Here is a 23,971-nt window from a genome sequence, read left to right as displayed (position 1 = left end):
AAAACAACATAACATATATTTGTAACGTATATGGAGAACGGTGCCTTGGTATTTGAAGGCTGCGACTCCAGGAATCTTTTATTGGTTTGACACTCAAAATAATTCCTTCCAGTAACGCAACCTTTGTACTACTTGTTAACTTCACTCTGACCTTTTTCTTTTTTTAAAAAATGGAGAAATAAATCTTTCTTTCATCACCGGGGAGGATTTAAGCAGATATCATTGTGCTTTGTTTCTCACATCTCCTAAACTGTAAAATCTTTAAGCCAGTAATGAGTATACAGTCTTGAATTATGCAAAGCAGAATGGAGCTCACTTACCGCACTCAACAGAGCACCCTCGAGATCAATGGGATTCTTCTCCTGCACTTTCTACAGCTTCTTTTCCAGTCTGAGCTTTCTATGTTATGGGAATATTGTGTGCTGGGAACCCAGAGGGGTCTAACGGAAAAGCTCACTAGCCTCTGCGTTTGTAGTAAAGTACACTGGTTTATTTACTTGATATGTTTCTTTACAGAATGCAGAAAACACATTTTTAAAATAATTATATAAGGACATAAAAACACATCAGTGGTTGGTGAACACTTTTAATACAAGATTTTCTCCCACCATTACAGTGTCTAGTGGCATAAATAAACAGCACTGGTGCTTAGGGGGAAGGCGGCTGATGAGAATGCCATTGTTATTATTCTGTTCACTGCCCCTTCGCCTCCAGTTTCTATGGTGACAGGTAGGCCCAGGCCTGAAACCGTTTGCGCTTGCGCATGACCATTATAAAGTGGCATCAGTTGCTAGGGACAACGGCACTGTTTGGAAGGCCCTTCTAACTTGCAGCATTTGGGCTTAGGAGGCTGTGTGTGTTGATAACTTGGAGACATCTGAAATGCAGGCCTGCCAGTATAGATTTTGGCACTGTGCTGCCATGGTCGCTAGCTTGTGGGGGGAGGCATTCTTACAAACGTATTTCTAGTGTCTGTTCAAAAGCAGTCTGCCCTAAGTGGTGCCACTTAATCCCTTTCCCTTCAACCAGTTCACCTGTGTGTGGAGCGGAATCCATCGCTTCTCCTCATCTGAGACACACACCAACTTTCAAGCACTGAAGGGATAGAGGAGAGGGGTGTGTGTGTTGTTGTTTTTTTAAGGGGAAAAAAACTTTGTAGGGCAAATCTATACCTGTCAAAGGCTAAACCTGAAGCATTCTTTACAGTCACCCTCACTTCAACACAAACCCCTCCAGCCCACCTCAGGGGGCAGAAGCAGAGTGCAGAACTATATGGGGCCATAGTCAAATTAACAATTGTTTTAATAGACAAAATCCTATTCAAGTAGTCAAAAAAAGGCTTGATGGGAAATGCCACCCTAGCAAGTTCAGAGGTGAAGGCCATTTTAGCCATTCATCCACTAGTGTGTTAACTGGCCATGTCAGCACACCATCATACTTTGCAAAACAGTCAATATGGCTTAAAAGTGTCTGCTTTGTGTGCAAAGTCAGCCAGAGGCTGCCCAGCCCCCAGCCAGGGGATGGACTAATTATTGCAAAGGGCTTTTCCTCCCTCTAATGTACCAAAAATAGTCTCAAATGGACAAGAAAAATTAATAACTCATGCTTAAAATCATTTTGTTGAAAGGGGGGGGGGGAGAAAGGCATGGGGGTGACCTTGACAGTCACTCCAACTTCCCAGGAGAGACATGTGGAAGTTCATTTTTTTAAAAAGGCAAGAAACCTAGACATGGCTCTAATATTTAAAAACAATGACTATGAGAGACCAAAAAGAAAGGGGGGAAAACCCAAAATGAGCAAAGCAGTCAGTCCCGTTGAATTGATACTAAGAAGCTAAGCTCATACAAACTGCTGGCAGCATTACCATTTTTAATCACTTTTTTTTAATAAAACAATTTGAGGCTGTATCAAAAATTTAGTAAAAAATTAGAGCTGAGAGTTCACTGATTTTCGCTATGAACTATTTCTGGCGCGCACATGTTTTTTATTTTATTTTGCCAACCGCCAGACAGCTACTATTGCGTCTGTGTGTGTGCAGAGGACAGCAGTGAGTGATCGGGGGGAAGAGGGACTGTTCCAATACTGTGGTCCAGGAGGAGTCTTGATGTGAGGAAACTGCATTACACTACATAAAAATATTGCATCTTCACCAAAATATCTCAAGAGTGTTTCAAAAGCCAAAGGATGCCTTCCAGATGAAAAATCTCAGCACAGCACCATGACCCTTGCAGCCTGCAGCTACCACTGTTGGGGCCCCAGTTTCCAAAAGGCAGCAAATGCTGCTACATAGCTAGATTCAACCCTCTCTCTCGCTTCTTTTTTCTTTTTGGTAATTGCAAAGAGCTCTCCAAACTCCATCCCTTTTTCAGAAACCTACGGCTATCGGCCTGGCCTGGCATCGGTCCAGCAATGGCAGGCTGGAGCAACAAGAGCTCGCTCTACAGTTTGCAAAAAGGACCCCAGCTGATGACTGAACTGTATAATGTGTGAAAAAATAGGATTCCTTTGATTAAAAAAGACGGTCCCTCAGCCTGACTGGCATTGGAAACACCCCTGGAGCTTATTTGTAGTAAAGCATTTCCCCTCCCCCTCCCCATTCTATACATACAAGTTTAGGTAACAGCAATTAAATGTAAAAACTTAACATTGACCTCAGAAAGTCCTCCGGTTTTAATTTTTTAGGCTACGTTTCATGTTATGCCCTGTAGCTAGACACACGTGAAATAGAAAAAACAGTACAGTTAGTTTTAAAGGCAAACAGCAGAGACCCAGCGTGCCACCCCTAGCGCTGCCTGCATGTCCAGCCATTCTCCCTTTGCACAAGATGCTTCGAGACGCCTGCTGTCAGAAATACTTTTTGAGCCAAGTAGATTCCCCCCCCCTCTATGAATAAACAAAACAAAAGCTGTTAGGCAAAAATAAAATCAGTGTCCCGAAAATTCCACAAGCACTGTGGTGTAGCAAACGCATTCGGAGAGAGGGCCTGCCGGGACCGGGCTACGTTTGAGCTTATGTATGTTGGTTTCCTAATTGGTAACGGATTTGCAGGCCACCGACCCCTACAGACAACACTGGTGTGGAACTATAGGCCCCATCTCCGCAAGCGCCTCTTGTTCATTAAGGGGGGACGTAGGGAGGTGGAGACCTGTAGGGGGTCATGTTCTTCGGACGGGAGCCTTTGCCCTCCATGGGTGCTGTGAAGGGAGGGGGTGGCTGGTAGGGCGGTGCGTTGGGGTCTTCGTCTCGCAGTGGCGTGTACTCTCCTATGGTGTCTTGGTTGAGCGGGGTGGTTTCTGGCATATTCTGATTTGGGTACTCTGGGGGCGGGAGAGGGGCTTTCTCCTCCTGTAGAATCAGCGGCATGCTGGAGGAAGGGGGAGGCTTGGAGTCATCCAGCTCATCGGCAAAGATGATGGGCACTCCCTTCTTGATAAAGGTGGCTTGGTCTTCTATGGTGAGCTTGCCTTTTCTCTTCTTGCGATAGCAAATCATAGCGATGATCCCAGCAATCAACAGGATTGCTGCCACCACCACAGCGGGGATGACCGTGTGGAGGTACACATCGTCTTCGCTGGTCTTTTCTGGATCCCGCGGAAGCACAACTGTAGGCGGTGCCGTTGTAGGAAGTCCTTCTCTATAGAAAGGAATAAACTGAATGCGTCCGCAGCTACCAGCACCAATAACGGAAATGTTCTTAGCCGGGAACTCTGGCGCTAAGGCATTCTTGAAAGCGTGGCTTGGCTTGCCAGAATTATCAGCAATTTTTCTGCTCATGGTGCGAATCATCTCTTTGGGGCATGGATCCAAAGGCAGAGTATTGTTTGTCCACTCAACTATAATGGAGCCGTTGACAATGTTTTCTATGGTAATAGTGCTACTGTTTCTGTCTCCGAGGGCAAAAGCCAACTTCTTCACCAACAAAATTTTCTTATGAATGTCATTGACAACTGTAGTATAGTCTCCCTCTAATGCGGCTTTAAATTTAACGGGAGGCACCTCGTCGGCTCCAAGACTATGGACAAATATTTCAAATGCATCCGCTGTCGAAAGGCCCCCTTTGTCTGTGGCATGCATGAAAAATTCATGCCTGCCCGAGTGTGTGCGATTGGGTAGTCCATACATTAGCTGACTAGTGCTATTGAACTGCACCCACGAGTTTTCTTCCAACGGCTTCTCATCTTCTAGTTTCATGGTCAACTGCAGCTTATCAGTGGTGGTATCTTCCTTGTCATAGAAAGTGTCTGAAGGTATCTTGAGTTCAAAGTAAGTGCCCACCCACGCATCCACCCTGTCAATATGGTTTTTCAGTTCTGGTGGATCATTGGGCACACGAGGAGTTCCAACTGTAGTGGTGCGTATGCGAGTTGGTGGCGAAACTCTTTCTGGTGGAATGAAAGGCGATTTAGTAGTCCCGGGAGTCTTTGGAGGTCGAGGAATTTTGGTGGGTCTGGGAGTTCTTCGTGTCGTACTTGTATCGGTGGTTGATGGTGTGGATGGTTTTGGCGTGGTTCTTTTTGGTTTCTTTGTTGTGGGCGGTGTAACTGCTGCAGTAGGTTCAACTTGCCCAGTCATTGTTGGCCGGATCTGGACAGGGGTAGTAGAAACTGCTTCTATCATTCTGGTTGGCTGAATTGGTCCAAGGGTTGGTGTCTGAACAATGGCACCTCTTGTTCTAATAGTAACTGTGGGTTTCCTAGGCAATGGAACAGGCTCTCTTACTGGAGGAGCTGTTGTTTCAGTGGGAGGTGCAATGGCTGGGGAAGTGGGTGTGGGAACAATTCTAATTGGCGGTTCTTGGAGGGCTGTTGTTGGAGGCCCAACAGCAGTCACAGGGGTTGGTGTAGCATTAATCTGCCGCCTTATTCTCTTTGGAAGATTAGGCTTCTTGTTCGCAATGTGCCAGCCAACCACGGGGTAGCCAAGATGAGCAGACATTGTACCTTCCTTAGCTGGAGATTCAACATTGCTTATGTTTGGGACACTATTCTGGCTCAAAGAACAGCCTAGTTTCCAAGATAGTAAGGCTCCATTTTCCACCACTTTCTTTGCGTTCCCTGGGCCAGCCATGAAGGCTGACATGTCAAAGAGTCTATTATTTACAACGGGAACCAATTTCATGTTATAAAGTTCCACTTCTGAGAAGGTTTTCATTCGGTTTAAAAGTTCAATCCTCTGCTTTGGTGTCATTTTTGTTAAGTCAGCATCCAAAATTACAGTCAAAATAGTGACTGGTTCCTCTGCGCTACACACAAACGGTGCTACTTCATTCACATCTTGTGAAGCCACCCGTACCGACTGAGGTTCATTATGATCTTCTGGATGAACCTCAATGGAAAAGACATTGGTGGTTTGGGGCACGTAGCTTCCATTAGATACCAGATGCATTGAATTCACTGAGATATAATGAATGCCTTTATCTGTATCAAGCGGGAGACCTTCCAAGGTGCTACTCTCTGGTTCCCAATGCAACCAAGAAGGCAAAGTTTCTTTCCCAGCTTCGGTAATCTATGAAAGAGAAAGAAAGAAACAGTCACAGGTAGTTACAACATTCGTTAGAAATAAGTATAACAGTAAACTCTGGTCTTTAAAGTTTGTGCAACAGGCTAAGAACCCCTCCAGCAAGTACACATGGAATGTAAATCTTGAGCAGTAGCTCAACTTAGGTCAAAGAGAATGAAAACAAACAAGTTAATAAATTAAAACAGGACTGAAAACAGACACTCACTTGGTTGCCTAGGGCCTAGGCTGAGCCCAAGTCACCTACAGGTGACTAGGTAGAGAAACTTTTGTTAAAGGTAATGCTGGCTCTTTTTGCTTTTTGACTCAATAATTTTATTGATTGATTGATTGATTATATTCAAAGGAGCCCAGGGTGGTAAAACAAGTGATAAAACCATAAAAACATATTCAAAATAATTTCAAGACGGATGCAGATGGGTAAAAAAATTAACTGAAAAGGCTTGTTGAAAGGGGATGGTCAAATAGGTACCAAAAGGTTTTTCCTAATAAAAAGAAAACACATAATTGAAACTCTTCAACTATCAAATTTAAAATGATCAAAGTGGTACTTAAGTCATGCACTCAGTGTGTCTAGTGTGTTCCAATGTAGACAGAGAACCCTGATTTTTCACTGCTTCTTTACAGTATGCCTAGCCATTTTCATTAGGGCAACATGAGCAAACACAAAGTTCTACCAGAAAAGTGGAAAGATACGTTCTGTGCCAAAGGGCCACCAGGAGCCAGAAAGAACAAACAAGAGTCCCCTTTTAAGCTTCCTGCTGGTGGTTCTGTTAGACCAACTTTATTGCTTCAAATATACATAATTGAAACACTCTAGAAAAAGTTTTTCAGAAACTTAAGGACACCAGTTAAGGATTCACGTGTACTAAGGTCTCCTGAGACATTTGTATTCAGGAACAGAACACTTGATTATATACTTTCTCATAAGTAACTCTGTTGCATGACATGCGGCAGTGGTTAGTTCTCAGAGTCCAATTACATATATGAATGTATACTCAAAATCCTCTGGCCTACTTTAGGAAGTGGAAACTTAATGTACAAAAAAAAGCAAAAAAGCATTCCCATATGTCAAAAAGGATCTTATTAGAGGTCACTGCACCTAGTTCCTCCTCTTTGATTCCTGTTGCTTATTTCTTCCATTTCCCCTCAATTATATAGCTTTCAGTTATAACTCTGTATTTCATGGTGTTGTGGATAGGAAGGAAGGAAGGAAGGAAAAGAGGCATGGATGAAACCTGGATACTTTTGTTGGTTTCATAGGTAGCCATGGGACCCAAAATATCAGTTAGCAGACTGTATGTTCACTGGGATCCTGTTTTTTCTATAGCCATTTGTTATCAGAGTAACTATCTGATAGCATGCCAAGCTGAGTTTTCCTTCTTTGGGATATATGGGAAAGCTACATAAAATCTATTTCTGTGCGAATTCCTGTATGCTTTGAAACCAAGAGAGTCCCAGCAACCACCCTGCCCAGCAGGAGGAGGCACCATTTTGGTTCCATTTCAGGCAGCAAAACATTTTATGACTGCTCTATCTGTGATCTTTACAGTGCATGGTGCTCCTTCAGAATTAAAATAATATTTTAAAATAAGTAGTAATGTTGATTTGGTGTCTAGAAACTGTATCCAACAATTGAAATGGAACAGGGTCATCTTGTTTTATTGAGGTTTGGGGGTTTTTTTTGCATTCCAATGTATTTTTTTATTGTTTTATTTGGGTTTTGTTTTTTGCATTACAAGGTATTCTGGGTCATGAGTAGAATCTGGGTCTTTCTAGGTATAGTTCCAAATGACTTTGCTGTAGTGCACAGCTGTGATTAAGCTTTCAGAGTAAAAGACATTTTTGTTTCTCTAAAGCAGTGTTTCCCAACATTGGGCCTCCAGCTGTTTTCGGACTACAATTCCCATCATCCCTGACCACTGGTCTTGCTAGCTAAGGTTGATGGGAGTTGTAGTCCAAAGACAGCTGGAGGCCCAAGGTTGGGAAACACTGCTCTAAAGGTCTGTAGAATTCATATATTTCATGATTTGCCAAAACTCAAATTTATACTCTGCTGCCATACAGCCAAAATGGATCCATTGCATATGTACTGTACCTCCCTCCTCTTAAAAAAAAAAAAAAGGAAGCAAAAGGGGAAACATAATAGGTGAACAAAACAAAAAATACTACTTCCATAACAGATAGATATCCCAATCCCAACTTGTTTCAGACTGTACAGTCATTTTCCGGGGAAATATTCAATGTAAAGAATAGTAACTCAGTTGTATCTGCCTTAAGATGGTTCTCATTTAACTAATGTGATACATGCAAACTGAGCCTAAATTATGAAAATACTCTCTCATTCTGGCAAATTGCAAGTATTGTTTAGCCCTCAGAACAGCTAAAGTTGAGGAAACAATTACATTTCAATATCAACAACATTATACAACACACAAACACATTTTACAAAAGGAACAATTAAATACTTTTTTTGGAGAAAAATTGCATGAATCACTACAATAGATAATGGTTTAGATTTAATTTAGATAGCTGATTGCGACCAGCAGTTTTGATTTTATTTTTGGTAAGTGGTGTGTTAACAAGGTAAGGTAAGAAAGAAAGAATACCACAGATAGGTGAATGGAAAAGTTCCTTTTCTCAGAAAACTTACAGTGCAATCCTTTATGTGTCTACCCAGAAGAAAGCCATTTTCATTTTACTCTATAAAAGCAGCCTGCAGCCTGAGTGTAACACTTTTGTCCCACTGACATCAATAGGAGAATTAAGCAAATGCTAAAATTCATGAGTTAAAAAATGTTTACTTCTGGCCAGATCATTCCCCGTTTTTCTACAAATACTGCCAACCACCTGGAGGTGCAAACATCTCAGTAAGCAAAATGCTATCTATGCTAGCTCCTTCTGTCTTGGGTCCTTGATATTAACAGCTTTCTCTTGAGTAGTTAAAAGTGTTTGTGAACATTCTGTGATATCACAGCAAGGCAGCCCCACTGAGAACATCTTCAGTCAGAGGATAGTATCTGCTAAGTGCTGAATATACTGCTCCCTTTTGAGGATTCATGTTTTTTTAAAAAAATCCATTTTAAGAAATGCCTTTAAAATTATTATTATTATTATTATTACTCACAACCACTATTACCATGGATTTTTAAGTAAGGAGAAATTTCAAAGTGTATGCCCAATTCTAGAAATGTTTCAACCATGTGCCTTCCCCTTTTGTTCACTGCAGTCACTGGGTCACTGAATCAGTTCAACAAAGCAAGGAATGCAGAACAGAACTGCCCAAATTTTGCCACCTTAACATTCTTCAGCAAGAGTAAACTCCAGCTTGGCAGGATGACAGCCAAGACCAGCTGTCAGACAGTGTAAGCCACACCTTAAATTTAAGCCTCTTACCTTGTCAAGGTAACATATGTGGAAGTGCTTATAGAATATTTCACACTTCCTTACTGCAACTTTAAACCTTACTGAGGTGATGCTTGTATTCAATTCTGTCAAAATCACATTGCCAACTGAAGAGACACAGTACTGGACAGATTTTAAATGGCTATCATTTTAGAAACTAGGTGGAAGCATGAAAGGACACGAATTTGATATGCCTGACTCACAAGCAGACATATGTGAAGCTTCTTAGTTTTTACAGTGGGTATCAAAGGTAAGCCAGTAAGTATTGCTACTATCCACACTACTGTATTTTCTGTAATTATAAGTTCTTAAAACGTTTTACTGTTCTATTTTAAATTGTACCCTGCCCTGGGACCTTAGGGTGAAGGGCATGTTGTGGTGGTGGTGGTCAACAGCAATGATTCACATGAGGCCAACTAGGGAATAGCCGAGGCAAAGTCTTCCCAGTGCATAGCTTACATCCTTAGATCTGAAACTCTCCATTGCCGCTGGAGCTCTACTCTGCCTTTTATCTGTGACAGACTTTGGTAAAACAGAAGCAAGAAAGCCAATGAAAGCTGGCAGAGTGCCCTGTGGGCACTAAAGCTGAATACTAGGAGAATGAATCCCCCATGGTTCCCAAGTATTAACATTATCACTTGAGGGGTGCAAATGATTTTTTTGGGGGGGAAGCATTTTGGTACTAACCCAGCCCAATACAATAGTTAAGAACAAGAAAGGAACTACGATTTGCAGGTATCTAGTGTTACATGTGAACTGGATCAAAGACAGATACACACCTTCAATTTCTAATTGAATAATAAAGCCAATAAATAAATAAATAAATAAATAAAAATATGATGACAACAAAAACAACAACATACTTATTTCTGCTTCAGCTGATTTTTACTATTTTCAAGAAGTATTCAAATCTGAGGGACAAAGATGAGTAATATTTCCCGCATGATGCTAAACAGGAATGAAGCAACAGTATGTTGCTTCCCTCATAAAACTAAAGTAGCTTTGCAGAACTTCCTCATGCTAGAGTTCAGGAATTAAAGTTAACTCTAGCTTCTTTAAGTGCATTTCATACTATGTAGTATAGTATTACGGCCTCTAACTTCAAAAAGGAGACATGCAGCCCAAAATTCTAACACCAGACCTTTATGACAACCACAAAGTACGTTTCCCTGCAGCATCCACACAAGCATGACTATAATATGTATAACTCTGGACAGAATCTCAAACAAGCCAACCACTACTGGTGCAGTTTATGTTAACTGAGCTCCAAAAGGCAAATGCAAGTAAAAAGAATACCAAGTATGGATTATGCACCAGACACTGTTTATGTATGGGACTGGTGCCCTTTTCAATAGGGCTTTCACTGCTCATCCTTGCCTCGAGTAGCAGATCACTGACAATTTATGCCTATTTAAATATATACAGATTTCAATTTCTTTTCTTTACTCCTTCCCCGATAATCAAAGAAGATGGGAGACAAAGCCAATTCTCAGATAGTGAAAAGTGCAAGATAACTTTCTAGCACCATAATTTTGCCAAAGTGTAAACCAGGGTTAGTTTTTCCATAATATGTCGCCAATGCTGCAGCTGTGAACTTAAAAAAAGCCCTGCAGGATCAGACCAGCCGCCCATCTACTCCAATATCCTGTTGTCACTCTGTGCTTCAGATGCATCTGTGTGTCAAGGGACTACTATTTTGTTAATGCCTATTTCCACAAACAAACAAATCCCATATACAGTGGTACCTCGGGTTAAGTACTTAATTTGTTCCGGAGGTCTGTACTTAACCTGAAACTGTTCTTAACCTGAAGCACCACTTTAGCTAATGGGGCCTCCTGCTGCTGCTGCGCCGCTGGAGCATGATTTCTGTTCTTATCCTGAAGCAAAGTTCTTAACCTGAAGCACTATTTCTGGGTTAGCGGAGTGTGTAACCTGAAGCGTATGTAACCCAAGGTACCACTGTACAGTAATTGCATCCTCACACATAGTAAACTTTGCAAGCAGTCAGACGATGGCTTTGACAGCCACAATATTTTTTACTAAGATTTCACATACAAATATAAGCCCAAGAAACACTTTTCTAGCCATACTGCATATATTGGCCAGAATACGTAGTGGAATCTAGAAGAAAATCCATGGTTAAAGCCTCACTTCGGTGTGTACAGACAAGTGGCTACATGAATTACCAAAAAGTGCATGGCTGTGTTTGTGATATTGCCTCCCCATGCTATCTTAGTAGAATAGAAAGATATTCAAGCCTAAGATGACTACAGATGGATAGATGAAAGGAGGCAGAAAGGGAAAAGAAGCTAAAAGGCAGAGAGTCAGGTCACTAAAACCTAGGCAGATTGCATGATTCTCAGATTATCATATCAAGACTCCCATACAGCTGGCTACTTTTAAGAAAGAACTTTTATCGCTAATTTTGTTTTTCTGAAAACTTATAGCTCTGAACACAAACTAATAAAGGTTTGTTTTTGAAGGATGCAGTCCTCTCAAAACAAGAAAGCAGAGGCTTGGAAAAGTGTGTTATTTGCATATTTGAAAGCTATCGAAGAACTAACAAAAAAAATTCCTTCCAGTAGCACCTTAAAGACCAACTAAGTTAGTTCTTGGTATGAGCTTTCGTGTGCATGCACACTTCTTCAGATATCTGGTATCTGAAGAAGTGTGCATGCACACAAAAGCTCATACCAAGAACTAACTTAGCTGGTCTTTAAGGTGCTACTGGAAGGAATTTTTTTTGTTTTGACTATGGCAGACCAACACGGCTACCTATCTGTAAGAAGAACTAACAGATATCAGTGTTCACCATGCAAGAAAATCAGGTTAGTCAGTTACACCAGAAAGAGCCAAGCCTTTTTGTCTCTCTCAGTCACCATTCTGCTTTTGTCCGTTCAGTTGTCTAGTGAAGTCACCAAACCTACATCTTCCTCCTCAAGACACTGTTTCTGCCACACACTGAAATGACATGCAGACGAACTTGTTCAGCTGTTAACAAGCATATGTCCTCCCTGCTTTTGATTGCATAAAAAGCCCTAGATACAGTAAGCAACAAGACTTAGGGAATCTATTATACCAGCTTTGGAACAGCAGCATTGGCTACAGGTCCTATCCAAGCACAATTCAAAGTAGACATCCCCAGAGACCATCCTCTTGAGCGTGAGCTATTCAGAAATGCCTCAGCGACCTGAGTCCATGCTCCCTGCCAAGTGAAGTAAGGGAAGTGGTAACCTGAGACACTCAAACCTTGTTAGGGAGGTCCCTTCCAAGAGAGGTTTGCTTGGTGCTGCCTTTTTATTTTTGGCACCAAGTGCATACTTTAAGAAGGTCTGGGCAAAGGACGTTGTAAGAAAGCTTTCATATATTTTGTTCTGATTTACTGGTTTTACTGCTCAAGTGACTGCTATTTTTATTGATCTAGGTTTGTATTGGTTTCATGTAAGCTACATGTAAGGGATGCTGGTGGCACTGTGGTCTAAACCACTGAGCCTCTTGGGCTTGCCAGTCAGAAGGCTGGCAGTTCAAATCTGCACAACGGGGTGAGCTCCTGTTGCTCTGTCCCAGCTCCTGCCTACCTAGCAGTTCAAAAGTACACCAGTGCAAGTAGATAAAAAGGTACCGCTGTGGCAGGAAGGTAAATGGTGTTTCTGTGAACTCTGGCTTCCATCATCGTGTTCCGTTGTGCCAGAAGCGGTTTAGTCATGCTGGCCACATGACCCGGAAAGCTGTCTGTGGACAAACGCCGGCTCCCACAGCCTGAAAGCGAGATGAGGGCCACAACCCCTTGGTCGCCTTTGACTGGACTTAACCATCCAGGGGTCCTTACCTTTTATCTTTTTACCATGTAAGTTACTCTAGGAGTAAAACAAACAAACAATAGGAGGGATATATTAGTTCTTCCTTTAAGTATTATTTCTTCCACACCATTAAGACGGCATGGAGAGAGGGTGAGGATGTGCATGATGAGCCTGCTCATCTATGCTCCCCTCCCCCATCCATACAATGGGGAGCTTGTCTGTATAGGGGAAACCTACTGAAAATATGCTGGCTCTATTCGTGATTCAGAACCCTGCACTCACACCCACGCTCTCTATGAGACCTTAAATCAAATAGAGGAAATAGTGGGCTACTTGCTATTGTAAAGGGTAAGCCCCTTGAACAGTACAATGTAACCCAAATAAATGAAATTACTGTATTTTTTGCTCTGTAAGACTCACTTTTTCCCTCCTAAAAAGTAAGGGGAAATGTGTGTGCGTCTTATGGAGCGAATGCAGGCTGCGAAGCTATCCCAGAAGTCAGAACAGCAAGAGGGATTGCTGCTTTCACTGCGTAGTGATCCCTCTTGCTGTTCTGGCTTCTGAGATTCAGAATATTCTTTTCCCTGTTTTCCTCCTCCAAAAACTAGGTGCGTCTTGTGGTCTGGTGCATCTTATAGAGCGAAAAATATGGTAATTACTGAATGCAAGCATCTTAGTTCATAAAAGTGATCAATTTTCTTGGGAAAGAGTTGAATAGATGTGTGTATTAATGAAAACTCACACTCCCTGTCCCTCATAGCTTTGCTGCTGCTGGAGTTTGACTTCTGGGAGGTGCTTATTCCTAGATCTTAACAACTGAAGCCACCACAAAGCAGAACATGGAAGAAGTTGCAGGGAGAGTCTGATACAGAAGAGCGGCTATGTGAAGCCAGCAGTGGAATGTCAGTGTGCAGATGCAGCAGTAAGTGTTCAGGGTGTTTGGACTCAAATATATCCCCAAAGTAACTTTTTTGGTTATCACATATTAATGCTATCCTGTATTTCAAGCCCTCAAGCAATTCAGTTTGAGAAGCAGTTATGTTCAGCGCTGCCTGCCCACTATCATCAGCACGTCTGTGAACTCTGCCATTTTATGCAAGACAGAAATATCTCCTTGGATGCTAAGAAAAAGCCTGCTTTTGTTTCCAATTATTACAAACAAGCATATCTCAAGCAGCTTTCATGGAAGATGATCATGTTCCTATGACTCATGGCAAAAAAGTAATTTGTACTCCAAATGGAACAACAGTGATTTAGAACAATTTAGATTTCTAAAATTGCCATCAAGCTATTTATGAGGTAATGCCTAGTGTCAACAAATGCTTGAAAGTAGATTAATACCCTCATCACAGACCACCTTCACCCCTGCAATCTATAAAACACAACGCCAACTTCTTGCTTCTGGAATGGATTTGATCTTGACAGTTTTTGGGATCCACAGCACATTTGTTACTTCCTTTCAGTGCACTGCCCAATTTACTAATTTGTACTCCATCTCTGGGGCTTATATTCATGCTGAAATCCATTATTTACAAGCCCCACACCCAGTATCCTGGATACTACTGCTATAATTTAATGTTTCCCCTCAGAATAATTTTTTAATTCCTTAAGATTTTCAGAAGATTTTTGTTTGTCTCAACTGCAGATGCCTCACCCTGACTGGATTTAGCTGAAAAACGGATGTAGTGAGGTGGCCAAGTTTGCTGATGATACTCAATTGTTCAGTCATTAAAAGAAAAGGACCTCTTCAAACAGTGAATGGGCAGTAAAATGGAAAATGTACTGAAAGCCTGCTTAAGTATGTTTTATAATTTCCAGGAAATGTTTGGGTTTTGATGTTGATTGACCTATAGATCATGGGTAGGCAAACTAAGGCCTGGGGGCCAGATCCGGCCCAATCACCTTCTAGATCCAGCCCATGGACGGTCCAGGAATCAGCGTGTTTTTACGTGAGTAGAATGTGTGCTTTTATTTAAAATGCATCTCTGGGTTATTTGTGGGGCATAGGAATTTGTTCATCCCCCCCCCTCCAAAATATAGTCCGGCCCCCCACATGGTCTGAGAGACAGTGGACCAGCCCACAGCTGAAAAAGGTTGCTGGCCCCTACTCTAAGCAAAATGTCAAGCTATGTCTTCTCCTTCCCCCAAACAATGGAGGCAACTGAAACAGGCAATGTTCAGTTGAAAATTTGACCGTCTGAACAAGCTTGAAGCCATGTTGGTTTTGACTTCTCAGCATAACAAGGAATAGTCAGTGAATGAAAAGCAGATTGCAAACTTTGCAAGAACTCATGAAGATTGCTTCAACTCTAAATTTAGGAGCAAAAGAACTCCCTTGCTGGGTAAGATCAAAAGTTTACATGGCCCAGCACTCTTTCTAACACTGGCTAACCAAATGCTCAAGATACTCACTCCAAGGGCATGATGCAATTAACCATCCACCATTTGTCCAAGCATCTGGCAATCAGATAAACTACTTTTGAATATGGAAGCTCTAATATTGATTGGGAGATCTATTCTCCATGTGTTTATATATTCCCTTTTAAAAATAAAAATAAACCTAAACCAGTAGCCATAACTACATTTTGTAGCGATCAATTCATTATTATACTTTGAATTAGAATTCCCTTGCATCTGTTCAAGACCTAAATGCAACATACTTCAAGCCATCTGGGACCTATTAGTCACAGCTGTATTTTATTGATCATGAATTTTAAGAGAGTCAGATTCAAAGGTCAGAAATTTAAGAAGAAAAGATGCACTATGATTGTTATCCTGGAAAAATAAGGACAAAAGCTGCATAAAACCAAATGCTGACCTCGAGAAAGCTATTTTTGATATGCAGTGAACATTCTGCAGTATGCCTTCTTCTGGGACCACCCAGGAACACCAGTCAAGCGTCTGAACCTCTAGACATCCAATGTAACCACTAGAGGGAACTACGAGGCTCGCGCAAGAATACTAACTAAGTAGTACTGACAACTAGGTGTATTACAATAAATGAAAAAAATGTAAGGAACATGCCTGGTTATAGTATAACAGTGGAACTGCATCCCAGATGCTAAATTCAAGGCACATTTTTTCATTTCTTGTTTCAAAACATTCAGTCTATTCATCTGGAGAAAATGGAAACACTGAATAATCAGTGGCCAATTAGAATATTTCCACTATGCATACCAGACATTTAACCATACCCCGGCAAGATCCATTTTAAAGATGTGGAAATGACCCGTATTTGAAGTGACATTTGTCTTTGGCGTCTGTAATAAACAACTTCTCTATGAGATCACATTGTTCAAAACTCAGCAAAGTTCTGAGCAGCTGCTCCATCTAATACCATTCTGCCACTCCCACTGTAACGCCTTCCATTTCCAGATGTGCCCATATTTATTATAAAGGAACTATTCAGAGGACAACTCATTTCCTCTCTCATATGACAAGAGGGCATGCCAGTAATTTCACTGGGTGGTCACTGCAAAACACTGACTGTCCGATGAAATGCTGCCGGTCTGAAAACATTTCGTTTACTCTAGAGTCTAGCAGGGTGCTTGAACAAGGGACCTGTTGCCTGAATCCTGCTCTCCGTTTTGTTGCTCACAGTCCAGGGCAGAATGCCAAATTTTGAAAGAGGGCACTTCTCCACACATGACCTTTTTGCAAGCAAAAGGCCAAAGGAAAAAGAATCTATGCTACAACATTTGCACCAGATGCTAAGTGCATATTGATGCTTTGGACACCCAACTAATCACCACTTGCTGCTATTTCCCCAGCCAGCAGATATCCTGATGGCTGAATTGGCAGGAGGATTAAAACTTCTGCTAGTGACCTTCATCCAAGCCACGCCGACCATGTATACAATTACTTACTGGTTATCTTCTCCTTCTTTAAAATTCAATGCTAGAGGACACTATTCAGGAGCGGCAATGCCGAGAGACAAGGAACTGTCAGTGTGAAAAGTTTGTTTGTAATTAGACTGAGTCATATCTTCCAAGTGTGGAACCCACTGTTGGAAGCTAAAAGGCCAAAATCCGTCACAATGGGAGGCATACATGACTGCACCAGTGAAAAACTGGACAAGATCTTCTTTGAGCCTCTTAGCACATGCCTCTGTGACAATCCCTTTATATCCTGGGAGTCCACAGGTGTTACTAAAACTATGTATGGCAAACAGCATTAGGTTCCCACAGACCCAGGCATGCACAATTCTCAACCCATTAGTTAGCAGGCAGCCTGCCAAGTGCTCCCACTGCATTAGCTTGAAGCTTTCACGGAAAGTGCTCTTTGCACCACATTGACCCTAATCTTGAGTTCATGTTCAGTTAGAAATCCATGTGTTAATCTTCTTAACAGAAGGCCAGGAGAGAAAAATGCAGCATAGATGGCAACTCCCTGCTACATCCAAATGCCTCAGAAGAATGTCTCTCACAGTGCAGCTATTGCATTAATAGGGACAGAGCCCTGCCCATGTGACCCCACTCACAGCTGATAATGAGCCTGTTTGGTTTCTCCGAACAAAACTGCTCAGATCCTGTTTGTGGGACGAAATCTCCTTAATATCCGATAAGAATAAACCTGTTAAATAAACCTGTTAAATAAAAGCCTCTCCAGCAGATGGTGATAGTTATTGGACTTGTGAAAAGAAGTCTCCAGACCGCACAGGCAAAGCAGCTTTGCATAGCTTTATTGCCAACTAGTCCGTCAGTCACAGAAAACACCATTTAAATGGAGTCAACAATTAACCAAAGATTAAATGGATTTGGTTTTGCTCTTGACAATTCACTGACATGGCACCATCTGTGCATCAGTTATGTGTATGTACAGCACTGCAGAGAGGTTGAAAGGAAGGAGATTCCATCTCCAAAGGAAATACTTTCCCATACTTCCATTTTGTTGGAGGTCACAGAACCTAACTAGTGTAGCTTCCAAGGCAGATCCAGATTGGTCCTTCATTCGATTGCTACAGAAACACCTGCTGCCAAATGTTTATCTATTCCTGAGCATGGTTTTTTGGGGGGGAGCGGGGATTCCATTTAAGAGTGTTCAACAAAAGTGATCACCACCAACATACCCAATAATTGCCTCTTCTGTTTAGTAGGAACCTACTTTTCTCTGCAGAATAATTGTTGAGATTTTACTCAGCAGTGTGACCAGAGAAAAAGGTAGAGTAATTATTTGCTAATTATTGTTGGTCCCTTAAGTATTACACTGCACCCTTTTGGCAAGAAGACTAACACAGTTCTTAAAGCTCATGTAGAGTAGAAGAAACTATTTAAAAATGGCATTGTGACCTTGATGGCAAAACAATGCAGGCTTGAAAACAGACATTTATCTGACCTGTTAGTAAGACTCTCCTTCAGGTGACAAAGGAGAGAAGCTTTTGCAAAGCAAAGAGAAGGGCTGATTATTTTCTCTTCCTTTCATACCTCTGGTATTGTATTCTGGTAGAATACAATTAATACCACATGGATGGGGCAAAGAGGCTGCAAGAAATTGTTATGGGCAAGTAATTTCTGTGTATTTGCTTACAGATCTAAGGTAACAAATCCAATTTGAAGGTTCACATGTCTAAAAAACACTGAAAATACTATCCCAGAAAAGTGTGGAGAGCTCAACATTTCAGAACTTCCCAAAAGGTTTAGATGTCATAAGACTGTGGGGATTAAGTATATTCATGCATTCAAAGTGTTCGGCACTAAAGAGCTAATCTACCGTATTTTTCACTCTATAAGACGCACTTTTCCCCTCCTAAAAAGTAAGGGGAAATGTGTGTGCGTCTTATGGAGCGAATGCAGGCGGGAGGCTCTGCTCAGCGCTCCCTTTAAAGAGCCCTGTGGAGCGTGTGTGCGGCTCTTGGGAGCTTTTCCCCGAGGAGGGAGAAGGGCTGCCCTTCTCCCTCCTCGGGGAAAAGCCCCCAAGAGCTGCACACATGCTCCGCACACTCTCTAAAGGGAGCGCGGCTCTTGGGGGAGCCTTCCTCCCACTGCCCGGGAGAGGCTGTGTGTGGCTATCCCATAAGCCAGGACAGCAAGAGGCTATCCCAGAAGCCAGATCCCTCTTGCTATTCTGGCTTTTGGGGTTCAGATATTTTCCCCCCTTGTTTTCCTCCTCCAAAAACTAGGTGCATCTTATAGAGAGAAAAATACAGTAAGTGAGGCACATATCAGGTCACACATGTCAGAAATAAGACTGCAAAATAAGGCATAAACTTGGGCATGGCGCTGATTAACCAAAAATGGAAGTAGTTGGGGGTTTTTTTACCCCGTGATTTTAAGTGAAAAGCAGTCTTTTGTAAAATAGAAGAGCAGATTATGCTGATTACTAATTCAGTTACTGAGCAAATTTCAATAGCCTGTATTATGCAGATTACAGGCCATAACTGTTATTAGTCCTCCTGGTTTTTAAATCCTATAGATGCTGCATAAAGCAAGGTGAATAAAATAATTCCGCACGTTTCTAAGCATATATTGGCCGTTTAGCACAGTCAGCATAGCAAGTTTGGGCAGGATACGATTTCTTCTTTTGAGAAGATGTCAGGCTGCCTTTATCCTGCACTGAAATTCAGCTTGTAGTTCTGTAGGTCTTGTGAATCCTCTGAGGTTGTCCAAGCTTAACACACCTCTGGCATTGCCTAAAATAAGTCACATCTCAAGATCTCTGAGCATCTTAGTGATTAAAACTAAATATCCTAAAAGGGAAGCAGGACTACAACTGCTCTTACAGTTTGGGAACTACTTAACAGATTACAAGCAGATTCTTGCCCCTTACTTTCAGTTATCAGTACCTATCACTTTCTCTTGACCTTCAAGCTGTGTAAGGCAACACCCATCTGGCTTTCTATGAATGTACCATGTCAACAATGTTGCTAGCAAAGCACTAGTTTCAGCACAGGATAGCAAAGCAGTTCTTGCACAAAAACTGAGAACGAAGCCTCAGTAACTAAGCTACATGTCTTTCAAGATATAAAAGAATGAGCATGGGTATGAATGATATCTCTTTTTGCCAGCCCATGTTGAGGCCTGGCAACCAGACAGTTGACTACATGCCAAGAACCTTTTTTAAAGCACAGGGCACAAAAAAAGTTATGATCACCTCTGAATTATCTCTGTTTGAGAGGTTCCAGCAAGGGGGACTCTACATCTTTGACTAACCCTTTAACTAACAATTTCTGCATACTCTCCACAATCCCAGTGCAGTCAATTACTCATATATGCCTTGTTTCCTTCCTCCACTCAAAGACACAGGCTCTTTCAACACAAAGACAAGCAAGTGACAAGATGGTCCAAACCTCCCTTTGGGGAATGCTTTTGGGCAATAAATGGTTGCTCCCTTTCTGGTACAAATTGTTGTGGTTAAATTTTTGTGTTTGCTGTATTTGGGTTTTTTCCTGTACTGTTTTGTGGCTCTTTCACTGCTTTTATTGCATTAATTTATTTTTTTTAATAGAAATAAAAAAGTGGTCCCTTAACTAAAAACAAGGAAGAAGGGGCAGGAAGGAGTGCAAAGTCAGCAAGTACTTCCTGATTCTTTACAGGACTTGTATCCCATAAATGATTCTAGCTTCTTTCTAATACAGCCTCAACTTTTTGGCTGAAAAGCTGCTGGTTAGGCTGGCTGACTAGTGGCAGAATTTATCTCTTCGGGCACTGCAACACTTTCCCCCAGAACAGCAAGTTTCACATCACTACCACAGCTACCTCTCCAATTGGAGAAATGATACATTATTTGAATTGTGACAGGTCATGCAAGCCCTGGACTCAGTGGTGGGCTAGGTGAGGGTCAATAAACTGACTCTTTCAAGATGGAGGCACTGTGTGAGAGCAGTTCCCAAGTCTGGATAACTGATTAATTGCTTACTTTGAATGGGGCTATACAGAAGGAGCAGGTTTATAGTCCGGATGCCTCTCTATTGCTAGAGGCCCAGGTGACCTGGATGGTTAACAGTGCCTTTTATCAGGTTTGACTGATAGACTGACTTAGAAGCTGCAGCTGGTGCAGAAGGGCTTGACTGCTCACCAGGGCAGAATATTATGCCGGTGCTGAAAGAATTACACAGCCTGCCAGTTATCTACTAGGCTAAGTTCAAGGTGCTGGTATGGGTGTACAAAGCCTCACATAGCATGCAAAGTTTTAGAAGTTTTAAACAGGGGTTTGATGTCCATCTATCATGTGTGAATTGGTTGAGATTCCTGCATGCCAGTTGTTTGGATTATTAGATGACCCTTGGGACCCCTTCCAACTCTACAATTCTATGATTCCTCTTTCAATAAGCCTTCTGAAATCTTTATCTCGGTTTTTGAATTGGTTTGATATTCAGTGGTGCCTTGGTTTACAACCACAATCTGTTCTGTAGGTCCGGTTGTAAACCAAAACAGGTTGTAACCCAAGGCACACTTTCACCAATGGGGCCTCCCCCCAAAAAACTGGTTGTAATCCCAAAAAAATGGGTTATAATCCAAAAAAAGGGACACGCACTTCCAGGTTTGACATGGTTGCAATCCAAAATGGTTGTAATCCAAAGCGGTTGCAAACCAAGGTACTACTGTATGTGCTGTTGCTTTTTAAACTGTCCTTATAAAAATAATTGTTTTAAAGTTGTTTTTTTTGTGTGTGTGTTTTGCACATGTTTTTATTATATTGCAAATTGCTTTGAGGTGTCTCATGGAAAGCGATTCATAAACAAACAGTAAGATTACATTTAAAAATAAAATGTTAATAAAAAATATCAATATGCAATAATGAAATAATTACAATACAACTAATAAATTAAAGCTGGGTCTGGCAGGCTCTGTAGCATCCTAAGGCCTGGAAAGTACATCATGGCTGCCTGTTCCTACCAAAGTGAGAAGAGGAATGCAAAAATTTTATGCCTAGGAAAGTGACTATGCTTAGAGCGTGTTTATGACAAGTTCTCTTCCCCTAGCATCAAGTTTCAAATTCCATGAAAAGTCAACCCAGATTTCAAAATAGGATCATGTTAGACAAATTAGTATAGTAGATACTTATCCTGATCTTAGTCTCTGTGACATTTGGATGTAAAAGTCAATTTCTAAGCACACCCATTGCGGAGAGAGAGAAGACAAAGACTAGTAAGATAGAAGTAAATACACGGCAGAAGATATTACAGCCCCAAACTTCTCACCTGGATAATTTCGCCATTAGAAGCTATTAGTTCTGTTGGGATGGTGACTCTGAAGGAACGACCCACTACAGCAGAGCTGTCAGGAATCCCCACCACCGCTGGCACATTCTCTCGGAGATCCGAAAGCACCGAATGCATGGAGGCCTCTAACTGGTTTTCCCAGTCCCGTACAACTTCTGAGGCCTCACTAGGCCAATGGCACTTAACCGTAGTAGTCACCATCAGCACTAGCAAAGTCCTCCCCAGTATTGGGGACAGCTGTATAAATCCAAGAGTCATTCTCTCAGCACGTGCCAAGTACTCCGTTGTAGCCAGAAAAGAGATCCAGGGCCCAGCAAGCTAAAGAGAGCCGTGCAGTCACCAATCCTTCACACCAGATTCATTGTTGCTAGTCTTGGTACCTGTAAGAGAAACACACACAGAGTCAATGAGCAGGTGAAGACAAACTTCATGATGACCCTTTGACTAAGGTTCTGTCATCTGGCTAGTGCAAGAAGCCTTTCAGAAGCTTGAAGCCCAACTGCCCAAAGCACTCTCCCTCTACTTTCAAAATTCTCCAGCTTCTGCCCCAGTCCAGTTCAATCTTTCTGTCAAGGCTTTTGTTGACCCTCCCACACCCACAATGTCTTCATCATTTTCCGCTTTTACATGGAACTCCCAGGAGCCTCCCATCCAATTTTCTGCAACAGTTTATAACTTCCTGGCTTCAGCAGCGCCGCAGCATTAAATGTTTCCAGGTTATTTACTCCCCATACCCTATATCTTTACTGAGTCATAAAAGTATGTGAACAAAGGAAGAAATCAAACGATGTATCATCATAGAGCGGGGCAATCTTTCAAGAAAACAGTAGTAAGTTTGCACAGGGAGTTTGCACTTTAATTATCAGAACTTAAGAGCTATTAGTGGAAGATGTTGCATGGACATTTAGTTCCGCTACTTTGAGCTCAACTCCACACTACAGGTGTGCATGCTGCAAGAATTATTTGCAAAATAGGCTTCCTGCTGCATGGACCAGAGACAAAATGCCTAAACACATCTGGGTACATGAAACTTCCTGCAGAAGAGCAACAGAATTCCATCCTGCATGAAGACATTCGCTCTGTATTCCTTATTAGGCAGGTGCATATCTCTACCCACATGTTCTCTGGCTGGAATCCCCTCTTGATATGAGATCCCCCCTCCACACTTCTCATTTTTGTATTGCAAAAATTTCAATATTTTCCAATTTCAGAAGTTGCAACACAGAGATAAATGGGGTCCTTTATTAGCTCTATCCATATTTATATACTATACACAGACGACCTTTTCATTAGACAGCAGACATTTTCAATACTACTGCTTTTAATAGGGGAAAATATCAAATGTAATAGCTTTGCTGGGCGTTGACACATCATGCAAGCTTGTCTTTCACCAGCTAAAAAGAATCTACACTGACGAGCAATGCCTTTATAGTTTATACGAACACTTTGCTCCATGTACACTTGTAAAAAGCACAGGCCCAGAACTGCTCAGACAATACGTAAATAATAAACTAGACTAGCATTTGCTCTGATAAAACCATTAAAGGAAAGATCTTCAAGGTCAATGAGTAATAGAAGGCTTCCTTAAAGCTCAAAAACCAAAGTGATGATGTGATTACAAGAACTCCCAGTTAGGCACACCTTCTCTAGTGAACGGGAACATTCCTCCCATGCGCTAAGGATTGTGTCAGAACAAGTTCTGACCCAATTTGGAAGAATACTGATCTGCGGGTTAACATTTCATGTGTGCATTCCAATGCACAATATGGTGTCTGAACCAATAGCTTAGACAATATTTGAATGCATGAATGTGCTTCTTACTACATTTTGGTAGCCTTGGGGCAGTAGTAATTTCTGTCTGGAGTGTGGAGGAAGGGGAGACAACACAGAAAGGAGCATCACAGTGTCAGTGTGTGCAGACTATGAGGCTGTTGTTGTTTAGTTGTTTAGTCGTGTCCGACTCTTCGTAACCCCATGGACCAGAGCACGCCAGGCACTCCTGTCTTCCACTGCCTCCCGCAGTTTGGTCAAACTCATGCTGGTAGCTTCAAGAACACTACCCAACCATCTTGTCCTCTGTCGTCCCCTT

At 41.8% G+C, this 23,971-nt stretch overlaps 1 protein-coding gene and 1 long non-coding RNA gene across 3 annotated transcripts in view; one reads left to right on the top strand and one right to left on the bottom strand.

The window, feature by feature from the left end:
• Window positions 1–468: 468 nt before the first annotated feature.
• Window positions 469–23,971, bottom strand: part of DAG1 (dystroglycan 1) — a 64,259-nt gene continuing 40,756 nt past the window's right edge. For both annotated transcript variants that reach the window (XM_028718569.2, XM_028718570.2), the window contains exons 2-3: window positions 21,862–22,262; window positions 469–5,505 (exon numbers count right to left, since the gene is read on the bottom strand). In XM_028718569.2, coding sequence (XP_028574402.1) covers window positions 3,118–5,505; window positions 21,862–22,140 — 2,667 coding nt within the window. In that variant the 5' untranslated portion in view covers window positions 22,141–22,262 and the 3' untranslated portion in view covers window positions 469–3,117. The remainder of the gene's footprint in view (window positions 5,506–21,861; window positions 22,263–23,971) is intronic.
• Window positions 13,308–21,316, top strand: LOC144326986 (uncharacterized). Its single transcript, XR_013391939.1, has 2 exons — window positions 13,308–13,644; window positions 14,368–21,316. It is a non-coding gene; the product is annotated as an uncharacterized LOC144326986 (long non-coding RNA).

The sequence above is a fragment of the Podarcis muralis genome, chromosome 2 (genome assembly GCF_964188315.1).
Source record: "Podarcis muralis chromosome 2, rPodMur119.hap1.1, whole genome shotgun sequence".
Classification (NCBI taxonomy): Eukaryota; Metazoa; Chordata; class Lepidosauria; order Squamata; family Lacertidae; genus Podarcis; species Podarcis muralis.
This window is presented reverse-complemented; position numbering and strand designations above follow the sequence as displayed.